This window comes from Abrus precatorius, unplaced genomic scaffold, assembly GCF_003935025.1.
Source record: "Abrus precatorius isolate BTA unplaced genomic scaffold, Abrus_2018 Scaffold8, whole genome shotgun sequence".
Taxonomy (NCBI): domain Eukaryota; kingdom Viridiplantae; phylum Streptophyta; class Magnoliopsida; order Fabales; family Fabaceae; genus Abrus; species Abrus precatorius.
In genome coordinates this window covers 27,884,935-27,901,657 of record NW_020874428.1, presented here as the reverse complement: position 1 = coordinate 27,901,657, position 16,723 = coordinate 27,884,935, and the positions used below count along the sequence as shown (strand labels likewise).

At 36.7% G+C, this 16,723-nt stretch overlaps 1 protein-coding gene across 1 annotated transcript; it reads left to right on the top strand.

Annotated features, from left to right (window-relative positions):
• The first annotated feature begins 2,868 nt into the window (after nt 1-2,868).
• LOC113847989 (nitrate regulatory gene2 protein-like) lies at nt 2,869-16,494 on the top strand. Its single transcript, XM_027477332.1, has 12 exons — nt 2,869-4,234; nt 4,335-4,525; nt 4,755-4,978; nt 6,093-6,807; nt 10,607-11,021; nt 11,096-11,229; nt 11,313-11,418; nt 11,496-11,581; nt 12,374-12,562; nt 15,401-15,565; nt 15,648-15,761; nt 15,866-16,494. Exons 1-12 carry the CDS (start codon nt 3,097-3,099, stop codon nt 16,118-16,120), a joined length of 3,732 nt encoding a protein of 1,243 aa, XP_027333133.1. The 5' UTR covers nt 2,869-3,096; the 3' UTR covers nt 16,121-16,494.
• The last annotated feature ends 229 nt before the right edge of the window (nt 16,495-16,723 follow it).

The window sequence follows — 16,723 nt, the reverse complement described above, 5'->3', positions numbered from 1 at the left end:
ACCCTCGTATTTGGATGCATTATGCTTCTGCATGACAAATATAATACAGTCTTTAAAATATGTAAACAGAAGAGCAATAGTTTAAAAGAGAAAACTCTTTTTAAAAATAAAAGAAACAATGCTCTAAATATTTTCTCACTTTCCAATGAAAAACGAAAGCATTCGAAACGGATTATGGGGATCCCCTGAGATGAAGATGATTATCAGAAGAAGAAGAAGAAGAAGGGACTGGTAAGACAACGACGTGGTATTATGCAATGCATTCAATTGTTGTTTGTTCAGTACATATATACAACACTACCAATCATGGCTTTGGACACCCCCCCCCCCCCCCCCTCTTTTTCAAATCACGTGCTCGCCCGCAAACAATATCATCATGCCCAGATTCATATTTGAGTAAGAAATCATTGCCTCTATTTCTATAATAAATTTGACAAACAACTCATGTTAGAAATGATTTTGATTAAGGATTCGTTTGATTTAAAGCTAAATGAAATTGATTTGAACTATTAAATATACTTGAAATATTTATATAAATATACTTGAAGTAGATATCATGCAACATGCAGTGGTAGCAGTGAGGGAGTGTGTGTGCCCATTGGCAATGACACCTCACACCTATTCACTGATTGGCACAGATAGGGTATCTTTTCAATCTTATTGGCTTTCATAGGTAGGTCTATGCATTTCATTTCATGTTTGTTCCCTCACTCAATTAGTTTTAGAATATTAGTAAGTGCCCTTAACAGGATTTCTTGTTGGACATCTATCTTTTCAAACCTTCATCATTTCTAAAATAACAATAACAATAAAGTTTAAATATATTTTTAATCTCTAATTTCTTTTTTAATATAACATTCCTTTAATGATGATATGGCTTAAAAAATAAATCGTGATATGAAAATGTAAAATATAATAATTTTTTACACAAGCATATTGTGATTAAGGATTAAAAAATTAAATTTAAAAATTTTAATATTAAGATTAATTTGAAGCCTAAAGCAATAATAAGATACGATGATCTCTTATTTTATTATTGTACACACTTTTTTATTTTAAATAAGTGAAATATAACATGATATACGAGTATAATTAATAGGATAATGCAATGAACACTCCAAATTAGGACTATTGCAGGTCATGAAGTCAGGAGAGTGGTTCACTTAGATAAGAAAAGTGAATGTATAAGAAATAAGAAAAAGAGTTGCAATGTTGGACAAGTTACAATTAATGTACCAACTTAACATTTCACATAGAAAGGTATGTGGGGATGCTGGGGTGCATCTTACCCGTTTGCCCAGAGTAATATTTTTTCACAATTACTTTTTATTATAAAAATAAGAAAATTTGAACTAAAATAAGTAATGTGACAAAACTACAAATAATTTCATTAGATAACGTTGATATTATTCTTGGTCTAATAAAATCTATAGTAAAAGATAGACTTAATTGGAACTTTTTTATGATATAAATATCTTTAACATTAATCTAAGAAGTCAAATTACCCGTGCATTTGACCGCGACCGAAAATTTTACTTTTCCTTATAAAGGTAAAAGAAAAGAAATTTTCACTTTTCTTTATTCTACAAATCCAACTATAATGCAAAACATTAATTCCAAAAGAATACAAAATTCTTTTAATTAGATTTTACTTTTAGGTATTATTTTACTATTTATTAATTAAATTTATATATTTATTTTAATAAAAATTTATAATTAATAATAAGTAAAAAATATTTGTTTTAATTAGAGAAGCATAATAAAGAATGTAGAGTATTATTGAAAAAGGAAAAAAAACTATGATGCACAACAAACAAACGCTTGAATTGCTTTTAACATAAATTGGTTGAATTGGGTGGTTTTGAAGTAACCCATGGAGGGCCCTATAAATTTCAAAACAGTAGATGGGAAGACTTTTCTGTTTAGAGGGCTAACACTTTTTCGTATTCCAAAGTGAATTTTTCTTCTTTCCTTTTCGGTTCTTTTGTATTAATTTTTCTTTCTTAATTGTGCATCACTTCATTGAGAGTTGGGTGTAGTTTGGTGCGATATTAATGAACTGCTCCTAGCTTTCTACAATGGTTTCGGTTGCTTCTCAAACCTGCAAGAAAATATCTTCTCTTTCGTGAGTGGGTGGCTATGTGGTGGTGTTGCAGCTTGACAAAGTTATAAAAAAGAAATATTTATTTTGTATTAATGCTTTTATTATTTGTAATTTCATTTAAGGTATATCCATAGATAGTAGCAATGCATTATTGCATTCCATGATATATTTGCCACGACCACATCTAAATGGGGACAATTCCTTGGCATTTTAGCAGAGGCAGATTGATCCAGCGGGATTGCATTTTAAGGTAAATGGTCACTTACATGACATGTAGATGTAGTTTCTTTTCAATAATTTTGAAATGACGTGTTTTAGTAGGAAAAGGAATCGAAATTGTAACTGTGGGAGGGGCTGGTAATTCCCAAAAATGAGAGAGAGTTGAATGTTCTTAGCTGCTATTCAATAATAAAAAGGCAGTTAGTCGTAACCGAAAGGGGGAAGGGACATGACCGGAAACGGAGGCAGGCACGCGTCAAACTTCAATTTTTCAAGCTTCCAAAATGGAATTTTTCGCTGTTTTTCTTTTAGGGTCTGCGTCCGTCGCTGCGCTTCTAAGTTCCAATTTTAACTGCCAACTGTGAATGGAGAGAAAATGCATAAAGTGGAAAAGGAAAGTGAATAATAAAATAAATGAAAAGAAAAGGTAATAAACAAGGTGGAGCTTAGCTTAATGCAAAGAGAGGTTTTAATGACGCACTCAACACACCGACGCAAAGGAGGGAGAGGGAGAAGACAAGAGAATGGTGGGAGAGAGAGAGAGTGAAATAATTTAAAAGAAAAGAAACGCAAAAACGATAGAAACGGACGACGAACTCCGTGCTGGCAAAAGATTCCCTCCGCGTTCGTTCGTTCAGTCACTTAATACTTATTTTTCTTTTGCTCCCCAGTAACTGTACTGTGCTACTCATCTTTCTACTCTTTTCTAACGTTATTATTTAGTACTGATATTGCAATCAGAAACCCTAAAAAGTGGGAGTGGGATTGATTCTATGGGGTGTGCCAGCTCGAAGCTGGACGATCTCCCAGCAGTGGCTCTATGCCGAGAGAGGTGCGGCTTCCTTGACGAAGCTATTCATCAGAGATATGCACTCGCAGCAGCCCACGTCGCCTACATCAATTCCCTCAGAGCAATTGGTGATTCTCTTCATCATTTCATTGAGCAAGAGAGGGAGAGGGATTTGGGTGCTCCCTCTTCTCCCTCTCCCTCTCCCTCCCCATCTCCGCCTCACAAACCACACCTCGCCAAACACGCCTCTCCCTCTCACTCCGATTCCGGCTCCCATCTCCACTTCCACTCCGATTCCGACGACCTCGGTTCCCTCCACCACTCCCCCCAATCCTCTCCTCTGCATCTCCACAATTACTATGACAATACTTCCGAGCCAGATCATCACCTTCACATCAATTTCATGAAGAACAAACCAGCCTCTTCAATCGTCTACGAGCAGAGACCAATGAACCCCGAAACTGTGTACGTCGGAGAGTCCTCTTCTTCCTCCTTTTACCCTCCGTATCGCTATCAGTATCCCTCTTACCCCTACGATCCCTACGCCGCCCCTCCTCCCTTCTACGGATCTTCCTCGCCTCCCCCTCCCCCCGCCGCCGCCGCCAAGCCTCCCCCCTCCCCTCCCAGGCCGCCTTCCACTTGGGATTTCCTCAACTTCTTCGATAGCACCGATGACAGGTACTATCCCCAACCCCATTACACCGCCACTCCCAGCCGCGACTCCAAGGAGCTCAGGGAGGAGGAGGGGATACCCGATTTGGAAGACGAGGATTACCAGCACGAAGTCGTCAAGCAAGTGCATGGGGATCAAAAGCTCGTCGACCCCAAACCCCAACCCCATCATCCCCTCCACAGAGAGAACAACCTCGACGAAGAAGACGAGGATGATGAAGAGGTGGAATACGAGGCTCATGTGGTTGATAAGGAAGTGGTTGCTGACGGGAACAAGGCCAAGGACCACGCCGCATTCGGAGCCCGCCGACCTGGTTCCCGGAATCCTCTCGAGGTTGCCAAAGAAATTCAGCTTCTCTTTCAGAGGGCTTCCGATTCCGGTGTCCTAATCGCCAGCATCCTTGAGGTCGGAAAGCTTCCCTATAATCGAAAGCGCGCGCCTTATCAAGGTTGCTTCCTTCTTTACATTTCATCTCTTTCTCTTTCCATTCTTTTGCATTGTTTCGGGCTCTTATTCCTCAATTTTGTGGTTCATTTCTTGTGAAACAGCTTCTTCCAAGATGTTACACGTAGCTGCTCCCTCGTTGTCCGCGCTCACTTCTCAACCTTCTACTTCTAAAGATGCCGAATCTGCATCCACCGGTGATTTTGATCTTGATCTAACAACCAGGTCGCGCAATCTGTCCTCTACGCTGCACAAGTTACTTCTTTGGGAGAAGAAACTCTTCAATGAAGTTAAGGTATCTCAGTCAATCTGATTCCCAAAATTTGGACTGTTATCTGCTGCGAGGAGGCAATTTAATTCGCACTCTACTTTCGCTTTACTTATTGCATGTTCTAATCTCAAGTGCTGAGAATTTGGGAGTAATCCACTGATGACTGCTTTTTTCTGGCACGAGTGAATGAAACATTGTGAACGGGTATTTACGGGTTTCCATTAAGCTTTTTCAATGTTTATTTGTTTTGCAGGCAGAGGAAAAGATGCGTGTCATGCATGATAGGAAGTGTCGCAAGCTCAAGCGTTTGGATGACAGGGGTGCTGATTTTCATAAAGTTGATTCAACCCGAGCTTTGATTAAAAGTCTCTCCACAAAAATAAGAATGGCAATTCAAGTTGTTGATAAGATTTCTGTGACTATAAATAAGATAAGGGATGAAGAGCTGTGGCCGCAGCTGAAGGAATTAATCCAGGGGTAGGTGATACCAAAAACTTCCACTCTTGTTATTTGTGCAGGTTCTCTATGACTCTCTGTTCTTGTTGGGCTATATACTATAGGTTTACTTTTTTTTTAATATTTGAAACTCTGTACAAATTTCACTTGATTAGTTTACTATATTGATTGCTTGTCTACTATGCATTGAGTTTATATAAAATGACATGATATAAAACATGTATCGCCTAATCAGCTGGTAGTGTAAACTTCTTACAATTATAATAAAGGGATGTTGTGTTAACTGTTACGTATTTTGTAGTCAAAGTAAAACTATGTAGGTGACCCTATCTAAAGGGGTAAGAGTTAAGGCTTCGTTCTTGTTGTATAATGAGTCAGTCATGCATTTTCTGGCATGTTCAATGGTGACTGATCTAACCATGCACCTCACCCCTTAAAGATTAGACAGAGATTTAATGGAAGGATTTATTTAGTTATTGAGGTTCCATTTCATCAGCATCATCTGCAAGCTACCCTTAGTTGTTGATAGAAGCAAATATTTGTCCATCTTCTTAGAGCATTTCTGATAATTTTGACAAATCCAGCTATTTACTCTGATGTCTGTTTCTAACCTCAAACCATATCATCTTCTAGATTATTTGGTGGTTCATCTGTCCAGATTCTAGATATGATTGTGCTTGAGGCCAGAGGAATCATCCCTTATAGGAAAGTGTGCAGCTCTGCCAGAGTTTTGCAGAGAAGTTGTTACTCTCCAATCGCTGAGAGGAACCTGAAAACCTTATAATAATACACCACACCTATCCTTGTGCAATTGGATTGAACACTTGAATTCAGTATTTGGAGTCTTCCAATGCTCCATCCAGTTTTCCATTGCACACAGGCCATGGTGTTGCCACCCATGCTCCTATTCTTCTTCTCGAGTCTGTACACCTTCAATTAATGTTCTCATTTTCTTTGAAGTTGGTGACTTTTGGGATAGGATATGCATGCGATATCTATCCATACATAGTATAGGATAAATGTTTTGCCTTTTCTCATAGTAATGTACTTATCATCTGAGAACTTTTGCAATGTCTGTCCATAACATTCAGTGTGTGTATGTTGATGGTATAATGCAACATAAACTTATTTTCAGGTTGGCCAGAATGTGGAAATCCATGCTTGAATGCCATCATAGTCAGTGTGAAGCAATTAGAGAAGCCAGGATTCTGGGTTCCATCGGGTCTAGGAAGAAGAGTGGTGATAGTCATCTTCAAGCAACCAAGCAGCTTGAACAAGAGCTCATCAATTGGACTTTCCAATTCTCTGGCTGGATAAGTGCCCAGAAAGGTTATGTTAGAGCATTGAATAATTGGCTACGGAAATGTCTCCCAGATGAACAGGAAGAAACACCTGATGGCATAGTCCCTTTTTCTCCTGGCAGGATGGGTGCTCCCCAAATATTTGTAATATGTCATCAATGGTCTCAAGATTTGGATAGAATATCTGAAAAGGACGTTGTTGATTCCATGCATGTATTTACCTTGAGTGTACTTCAGATATGGGAACAGGATAAGCTAGAAATGCATAGGCAGATGATGCAGAACAAGGATCTTGAGAGAAAAGTGAGAAATATAGATAGAGATGACCAAAAGCTGCAGAAGCAAATTCAGGCGTTAGAGCGGAAGGTGGTTCTGGTATCTGGAGACGGTAAAGGTCTCTCAGTTTCTGAGAATATCATATATCAGAGTGACAAAAGCAGTAGTCTGCAGGCTAGCTTGCAGCGCATTTTTGAGGCCATGGAAAGATTTACTGACGAATCTGTGAAAGTTTATGAGGATTTGCTACAACGGAGTGAAGAAGAGAGTGCTGCCCAAGATCACGGAAGAGTTTCATAGGGTGGCATGGTTGATGGAAGGTGTTGCCATTTGCCGAGAATAGAAACTTGTAGATCTCCTGCTACTAGCTCTTATTTACAGGAGTTTTGGGAGGAGGGGTTGGGTTTGACTTCTCACATTACACGCTGATAGCCAAGCAAAGACCCCCCACTATGCTAAGCTGCATTGATGCTTTGGATGCTGGGGTGGGACAGTGGAATTTGTTGTCAAATAAGAGATTTTGGGGTTCCTAAGTGTGAGGCGGGAGTCGTACAAATGCTGTTTGGGTACTTGGCTCTATAAGGCTACAGGGGAAGTTGTGCCGACTAACCATACAAGTTTGAGCTACTAAGACAGAAGAGCCAGCAAATTTTAACATCTAAATGGCTCTCTCTCTGCATTAGAAAATAGAAATATATGTTTAGGTGAAGGACGGACTTTCAGGTATTTAAACCCTGTGCAAGTCTTGTGGTTATAGAAGGGTGCTCAAATTAAAGCAGTATAATAGAGGTATTCAAATGAGAAAATTTTCTGATGAGCAATTGGAAGAAGTCTCGCTCGCATGATGAAATGAGCTAGCTGTCAGTCGGAGTGATGCCTTCACTGAATGCATGTCATTAGTTCCTGTATAAAATTATGTTCCTTTCATAAAAATATTCGTTTTTAAGTTATTGTACAGATTACCTATTGACACTGAGCAAGCTTAATGAAAAAAGCATTTTGAATAAAATATCCTTTTGAATGATCATTTGAGATTTTTGTTCCGCTTTCTTGTTGCTTTTCTTAAAAAGGCGAGGATATTCATGTCGTATTTGATTTTTCTACTAGATTTAGAGCTATCCAATTAGGAATTATAATCCTCAGAAAAATACTTGTCTCTTTTTCTTTTCTCTGCCCTTATAAAGAAAAAAAAGAAAAAGAAAAAAGATTGGTATCCAACCTTTCATCTCTATGGATTTGAGTTGAGAGAAGTCATAACGGAAGTTTACAAATCATACACACCAATTCCACTACCAGTTTTCAAAGGTGATTAGTACGAAGCTTGTTCTAAACTAATGAGAACTCAACTAATGGTGCTACCTCAAAGATGCGAAGGGTGAAGTTAACAATTATGGTAGAAATAAGAACTAAAAGCTATGCTCTAAACCAAAGGGAGGAGGAGCAAATGGCCTTTTCAAGCACTACTAGCATAGCTGAATTGTAGCAAAAGAGGCTTGATCCCTACCCACAATATACTTTTAAAAATGCAAAAACATGCTTGAGTGAAAACTATGCCATTCTCAGAAGAGAAAGCTAACTGTGTGACTTGTCAACGCGACAAGCAAGGCAGAAGACGATTCTCTCAAATAACATAGAAAAACCACAGGTTGCAACTGATGTATACGGATGTTGGAAGAATATAGAGAAAATCATTTTTAAATAGTAACGACTACTATATCTATCATCTATCATCTATCATAATATATAAATTTTGAAGCGTGAGCTACGTTTGAAACCTAAGTTATAGAAGTGCCACTTCAGCAAGCCTTATTATTCGCCACCTCATCACATTGTAACAATTGTCAAGTACTCCCTTTTGGCTTTTTCATGAGTAGTTATGAGAATGTTATTAAAATATTATTTTTCCACGTGCTCTTTTGTATCTCTTGAAAGCACATAATAGTTCTTTAGCTGTTTCTTTCTTATTTATCTTAAATCTTTATTCTAAAACAAACATAACTTATATATCATTAATTGAGAACCTATAACCTAACTTACATTATATTCAAGTCAAGTTAGGTCTATTTACCAAGTAAATTAAGTCAAGTCTTCTTACAAATTTATTTGTTTAAAATAATCAGGTTTCATGTTATTAAGTCAAACAAATTAACTTATTTAAATAAATTCACCTCTGAACCTTACATTCACAGCTGCTTTTATTGTTGAACTAAATGCCACGTTTTGGTATTTCTAATCTAACTTTATGCGTTAATGAACTTCACTCTGCATTTTGTACGCTCCTAATATTAGAAGGTGCAGAGGTGTTTTCGAGTGATAAGATGATGATGACTGCTAATCTACATGCCACCCTCCACAACCTCATTATTCCGATATAATGTGTTTCCTTTTTACTACAATTGTTCTAAGACTATAATAATATTTATGTCTGCTCAATTTTTATTATTTGATTGTTTATTTTGTTTTTTTTTTTTGTCGTATATCCCTACGATTAACCAACCTTTGTTAACCAAATTAAATTCGTGGTGGGTTGTCATTTAACAAAAGTTGGCAGATCACAATTTGCTCTAAACGATATTGAGTATACTGAATTAGGATTGAGAAATTTTGGTTTTGGTGGGCATTACTAGTTGCTACCCATATGCATATAGTAATTGATCTTAATTTTTCAAAGAAAAATGTTAGTTTTACACCCACGCTATGGGTGAGATACAGGCTGAAAAAAGAGAGAAATGAAAAGAGGAGAAAAATAGTAAGAGAGAGAGAATAAAATTTGGAATAAATAATATGAAAAAAAAGGAATAGAAAAAAAAAATCCTTTTTAAAATTATTAATCTGTTATAAACCACACTCCAAAAGTGAAATGTATAAAGTTTATCTAAATGGTATGAAAATTGATCATTGGCTCGAAGGATTATATGGTGTCTATTAATTAAACATAAAAGATTTGATTTTCTAAAGTAAAATAAAATATAAAATAAAAAGGTAAACCTGAAGTCTCGAACCTCATTATGATGAAACCCCGAAAACAAAAAGAAGGAAAAGCTTTGACTTAGGAGAATATGTATCCTTATTATGTTTCCACTTTCCCCTAAAAAAGGGTTCTGAAAGGCAGCACGTGATCCTTGGGAGTCAAATTCATTTTACGAAAGGGAGAAAGTCTTAAAATGCACCCTTCAGCAAGTTTATTGGATTTGCCCAGAAACTTCTACGTTCACCCCTTCAATTCCATTACTCTTCGTCTCAACTTCGGCCAAAGTGCAAAAGGTAAAATCATATCTTTTTACAGAGAACGAACAAACAATTAATACACGTATCTTTAATAAATCCCACACGTTGCGTGTTTGCTTGAGTTGACGTGTACAAATTTACATATATTAGAGATCATTAGTTGGCACGGTATTATTGGTGAAGAGCTAGCTAGCTTCGAAGGGATTCTCGTACCTAAAAGCAGCTCCCAAGTCAGCTCAACATTTTCTGTAGGATAGACACCAAAAAGGTTCAATGCAATCGAGATGAGTTCAAAGATTTTTATTTTTGGGTGATGGTTTTATTTAAATAGTGATATTTAAATGAAGTTAACATTAAAAAAAAAAGGAGAAACAGAATAAACACATATGTTTAAAATATTCTAAAAAATCTAAAAATAGGAAAATAGAATTAATAACATAAATGAATGAGAAATGAAAGTAAAGATAAATAGGGTAAGGTGGTGGAAGAGGGAAGAAAGGAAAGGAGATAAGATGAGGAAGAGTTGAGTTGAGTTAAATGAATAATAATGAGTGGATGGTTGGAGTGAGTAATAAGTAAATAGTGATTACTTTAGTAAATTAGGAACAGTGAGGGAGTGAGGGAGGAAGCGAAGGGGAATGAAAGGGAACTTAAAATAGCGAAAAAGGGGAAACAGGAGACTTAGAGAAGACTGAGAGAGAGAGAGGCATCAAGATCTGATTGATGATCGGTGATAATTGAAGAGCAGAGAGAGAGAGAGAGAGAGAGAGAGGCGATGGGTTGCTGCCAATCATCGATGTTGCTGAGAGTGGGAGAGAGAGAGACTCACCCGGAAAAGGAAAAGGAAAAGGAAAAAGAAAAGGAAAAAGAGGAACCCTACCGGAACCACAATCATCGCAGGCAATCTGAGGGAGAGAAAGAGAGCGTCGATTTCACCTTTTCAGAGTTCTCGTTGGGGGAGCTCAAAGCGGCCACCAACAATTTCAGCTCCGAGTATATCGTGTCGGAGAGTGGGGAGAAAGCCCCCAACCTCGTGTACAAAGGTAGGCTTCAGAACCAGAGCCGCTGGATTGCGGTCAAGAAGTTCAGCAAGGCTGCATGGCCCGATCCCAAGCAATTTGTCGAAGAGGCTTCCGGCGTCGGCAGGTTGCGCCATGCCAGACTTGCTAATTTGATCGGTTACTGCTGCGACGGCGATGAGAGGCTTCTCGTTGCTGAGTATATGCCTAATGACACTCTCGCCAAGCATCTCTTCCACTGTATTATTCCTCTCATCCTCCTCACTCTTTCAATTCCTATTGCTATTCCTCTAATCTTCCATTGCTTCCTTCAGGGGAAAATCAGACTATTGAATGGGCCATGCGCTTGCGAGTCGCTCTTTACATTGCTCAGGCTTTGCATTATTGCAGTTCGGAGGGGCGGCCGTTGTACCATGACTTGAATGCTTATCGTGTTCTTTTCGATCAGGTAATGCCTCTCTCTCTTCTTCTCTTCATTCATTAACTTAACACTCAAACAAATTATGCGTGCTTTTTTGTGTTCTGTTTCAGCAAGGTGATCCGCGTCTTTCCTGTTTTGGTTTAATGAAGAACAGCAGGGATGGAAAAAGTTACAGCACTAATCTTGCTTACACGCCTCCTGAATATTTAAGAAACGGTAACTCATTATCCAACATTTCATTTCATCACTCGCAATTTTCCCTCTGAGTGCCAATGCTTCCTTTACTATTACAGGAAGGGTCACCCCTGAAAGTGTTGTCTACAGCTTTGGGACTGTTCTTCTAGACCTCCTCAGTGGCAAGCACATCCCTCCCAGTCATGTAACTCCCTTCTATTTCCTTTTATCCTTTAACTGCTCTTTTGTATCGCTAACTAGCTAACTGCTTTTTGTTATTAACTCCTGAAATTTATTCTCGCGTACAATAAATATCAACTACTACTTCCCCCTTAATTGACTTGGATCTAATATTACTTCCCCTGCCAAAATAGCCCCACAAAATGGAATTAACTGTAACCAATTGTGTGAGAGCGCTACATATTTTTCTACTACATTTTGAATTTGACTGGCACGCTCTTTCGTGAATCTTGCTTAACTGCCAAACATAGGATGAATAACTCGTTAATATTCAAGATAAAACCTCCCCGCCCTGAATCAACTTCCAATTTTTGCCACCCTTTCATCAAAGTGAGTGACTTGCTGTCCGATTCCCACACATCACTAAAAGCTCTAGATGCATGTATGTTTTTAATTGAGGTATTTTAGACGTGTAATTCATACCTAAGTATTTTTCCTCTAAACCTTAGCTATTATTATGTTTGTAAATGCTTGTTTTGACCATATTTATTTTCTGGCATTAATCTTGTGACTATACCATGATGATGTTACAATTACAATATTGATCAATAAATGAACCATGAACTTCTACGAATGGAAACAAGTGTAAGGTATGAAAATCCTTCTGTTAGAATAATAGTGAATAACATTGGAACTTGGAAGTTTCAGTTGCTATGATAGGTATCTGAGTTTATCATTAATGCTTTTTCTGTATGCTGACTTTTTCAGTTAGCTTTTTTAATTGGTTCCATATAGAGTTATCTGATTCTGTTTGCAGGCACTTGATATGATACAAGGAAAAAACATTATGCTATTAATGGATTCACATTTGGAGGGAAAGTTTTCTACGGAAGAGGCTACAATAGTTGTTAACCTTGCCTCTAAATGTTTGCAATCTGAACCACGGGAGCGGCCTGATACAAAGGATTTGGTCACAACACTTGCCCCATTGCATACAAAACCTGATGTAAGAATCTTTTGTCTACTCAAGAATTTAACAAATTATTTACTGAATTGAGAGATTAAAACTTTCTTTTCTGAACAGCCCTACCTAATATTCCATTATCACCTACATATGCCTTTTTGTTGGAAGTTAAAGTTCCTTAATTTCTAATATTCAAACTCTACCACTTCTGATATTAAGTATTTATTTCTTTGAACACTCATTGCAAAATGGAATGTACTTGGTTGGAGCCCCTTAGCTCATTATCCTTAAATTACATAAAACTTGGTAACCCAAGTATTAGGCTGGAACAGTTGAAATTTCTTTGGAGAAAATGTAGTTGAACTTGGTGATCTGCATTAGGGTTTCTTTTGGCTATGAACTTTTCCACGTGAGATTGTATAGTATGATAATGTTTTTTTTGTAGAAGATAGGTTCTAGATGTTTGATATGTTATGTTCTCAAAAGCCCAAGTAATTGGTATATAGTTAGCTGACTTCTTGTGAAGTCTACTTTGCAAAGAATTAGTTATCTTTGCTCGCTTGGTACTTGTTTCATAGTTAATAAACTTCATTCACTTCCAAAGGGTGTTAAGTTACCCATTAGTGCTTAACTCCATAGTGGTTGATATATATTGGAAATTTCATACTCCTGTGCAACTAAAACTAATTATGAATATCTTTGAGAAATAGAATTGACAAATATAACAAGACATCCTTTTATAGAAAGGACATTTCATCTTTTAGTAGTTAACTAACATTTTTATGTTACATTATCCTGAAATATAGGCATATGACCTTCTAGAAACTTATTCGTTGCATACACCTCTCTCACAAAGAGCTAAGTCCAGACTTTTTAGTAAACAAATTTTAATTTATTTTTTCCAAGCATTTTAAATAGAACACAACTTAGATACATTTTAAATGTGTACTGACCATTAATGTCAACCTTTATTGCACAGATTACCAAGATCAAATTCTAATTTTAATTGGAGAACAGTACCAAAAGCACCTTTAGTATCTGTACCTAAGTTTTGTTCTTTTAAATATAGGGCAACCTAGTACTTGAGGCTTCCACCTAGTGGGGTCTGGGGCACAAGTGGTGTTCACAGGTTGGTTTAACATGGTTTAGTATAAAATAAAATGAAAATTGACCGTATTTAATTGGATTTGTTTAGTTCAGTTTTTTAAAATTTTTAAATCAATCTAACCAATCCAATCTAATTAAGATTGGGTCATTAGATTAAACTAAAAATAAACTATTACATTTTAAAAGTTTTTATTCTCACATTATTTTCATTTATATTAAATTTTGAATTTTACAAAATAGAAATTTTTTTTTTCTTTCAATGATTTTAGACTAACTAAATCAATTCTAAGCACATTGATATTATTTTTAATTAATATATAATTTTATTACTATTATAACTTAACATATGTCATTCATTTCTTTACCTAGAATATAATATAGTTGTATGATAAACATGAACAAGACAGTAACACTAGATAGAAAGTCAAAATGATTATTTATTTATTTTGGGGGGGGGGGAGGGGGGAGGGGAATGGTAACAAGGTAGAGATGTCTAAATACTAAAGTCTAAGATGTATATGTTTAATTATTTTAAAAATAAACAGGTGATCAAGTGATTGGGTTGGTTCGTCTTGAAAAAAGATAGATTCATTAATTAAACCAATTATAATTGGTTCATTTTGAGTCTGAAGTGAAATGAACCAATCAACCAAACTAATTTGAATCAATTTAATTGATCTAGTTTGAATTATTTATTTCATAATGTTAATCTGATCTGATGAATGCTCCTTAGTATGGGGGGTTAGATGTACACAGCTCTATTTATCGCAGTAAGCAAATAGATGTTCTTTTTGAGATTTGAACTTGTGACCTGCAAGTCACAAGGCAACAACCTAACCATTGTGCCAAGGCTTGCCCTCTTATTAACCACTGTAATTTGTAAATATAAAAACTATGTAATGTAGAGACTGTTTATTGCATTGTATTTGTATGTTATATAAAGACATTCAGTTGAATAAGGATGACCCAGTTGTTAGACTGATGATTACAAAGATTGACCTTATGCCATAAAACTTGTTTAATGGCTGAGGGCCGAGCTAGTGCAATATGTTAAATGCCTTTGGCCATTTGACTGTAAAGAGGCCAGTGTTAATTTTAATTTGCATTTTTTATTATAGCAGCTAGAAAAATCTCCAGCCAGTGCATATAAGATATATGATTTTCATCCATGTACAGGATTTTCAACTTGATATTGTCATCAGAATCGGATAGAATTTGCCTATTCTTCTCTTAATTTTAACTTTGGATTCATGCATATCTTACAAGAATATGTTCATATAAGCAGTATAATAAAAATGGTGCAAATGCCAAGCTAATTCTCTGCATTGTTGAACGTGGCTAAACAAATATTTTTAATGCTTTTGGTATACTGTTTTCAATTTGTCACACATGCAACTATTTTTATTGTCCTCCCATCTTATCATATATTTCTCAGTGTAAAAAGGGATTAAAGATGTACTTTGAGCTATAGCAACACAAACATCTCTCCCTTGAACATATCCCTTGTTAAATGGTAATTTAGGTGTAGAATAATGCTAGCAACACATTCTTTGTAACACACTATTCACTATTGGCTAAAATTTATTAAAACTATAAAAATCATGTAGGTCTCACTCTTAAATTAATGTTTCTCTCTCATATGTTTTTAGTTTTTAATAAATTTTAGCCAACAATGAAGAGTGTGTTAGAGAGAGTACTGGTAACATTCCTCTCAAGTGTATAAAAGGGATTAAAGCAGCAACAATTCTAGTTGATTATTATTATGTGTTTCAGGTTCGTTCACACGTCATGCTTGGAATTCCAAAGCATGAGGAAGCTCCATCAACTCCACAACGTCCTCTTTCAGCAATGGGTGAGGCTTGTTCGAGAATGGACCTTACTGCAATACATCAGATCTTGGTTGCGACACACTATAGAGATGATGAAGGAACTAATGAGGTAACTGATGGGTTCAGTGATTTTAAATTTACTACCCTTAGTTAGATGATTTGCTCTGAAGTTTGAATTTGGATTGGTTCAGTTGTCGTTCCAGGAGTGGACCCAACAGATGAGAGATATGCTGGAGGCAAGGAAGCGTGGAGACTATGCATTCCGTGACAAGGACTTCAAAACAGCCATCGATAACTATTCCCAGGTGCGACTGAGCTCATGTTTGACATTGTAAATGATTGTAGCTTAGCAGCCTTAGCTATGTCCATGTTAATTATTTTGATATTCTATTTTGTGTCATTTGTGCAGTTTATTGATGTGGGAACGATGGTCTCCCCAACTGTTTTTGCAAGGCGCAGTCTATGCTATCTGTTATGTGATCAACCAGATCCTGCACTACGAGATGCAATGCAAGCACAGTGCGTTTATCCAGACTGGCCCACGGCTTTCTACATGCAGTCAGTTGCTCTTGCAAAGCTGGATATGCACAAGGATGCGGCTGATATGTTAAATGAGGCAGCTGCCTTGGAAGAGAAGAGGCAAAAAGGAGCGAGAGGATCATAGTTGTACATGCAGTGGGCTCATTTGAGGGTGTCAAGTTCTGTATAAAGGTTGAGCTGGGAAGCAAAACTAACGTTTGAATCTGAATTTATAATGTGTCAGAGAAATACAACGCTGCTGGAGTTAGATAGCACTTGCTCTTTATTTCCCCAACTTATAGGAATCGGTCATAACTTAAAAACCGTGCTTGTGCACTCTAAATTGGGAAGGAATACCGGTGATTTTTCCATGTTAATGAAATTGATTGTTTTATGGCTACTGGATTACAAGTACTGTCAACCGTTATTCTAATTCCCAACTGGTCGAGGCCATGCTGTTCATAATATTATTTCATGCCTGCATAATCTACATGAAGCAATAGAAAACATATTCAATCTCTCCCAAGTCCTTTATTAGTAATATTATTATCTTTTGGAAATATACATTCTGTTTATTTGTCTTTATTGGCTAAATCTTGAATACGTTGAGCTTCCCTCCGTCTATCGGATCTCTGAAAGCAGCATCCACGATTTTTAAATCCAGCGCTTAGTTTTCTTTTTCTTTACAAATATTTAAAATAGCTTTTTTCACCAGTGTATTGGAATGTTTAATGTAAGTTTTTTCATA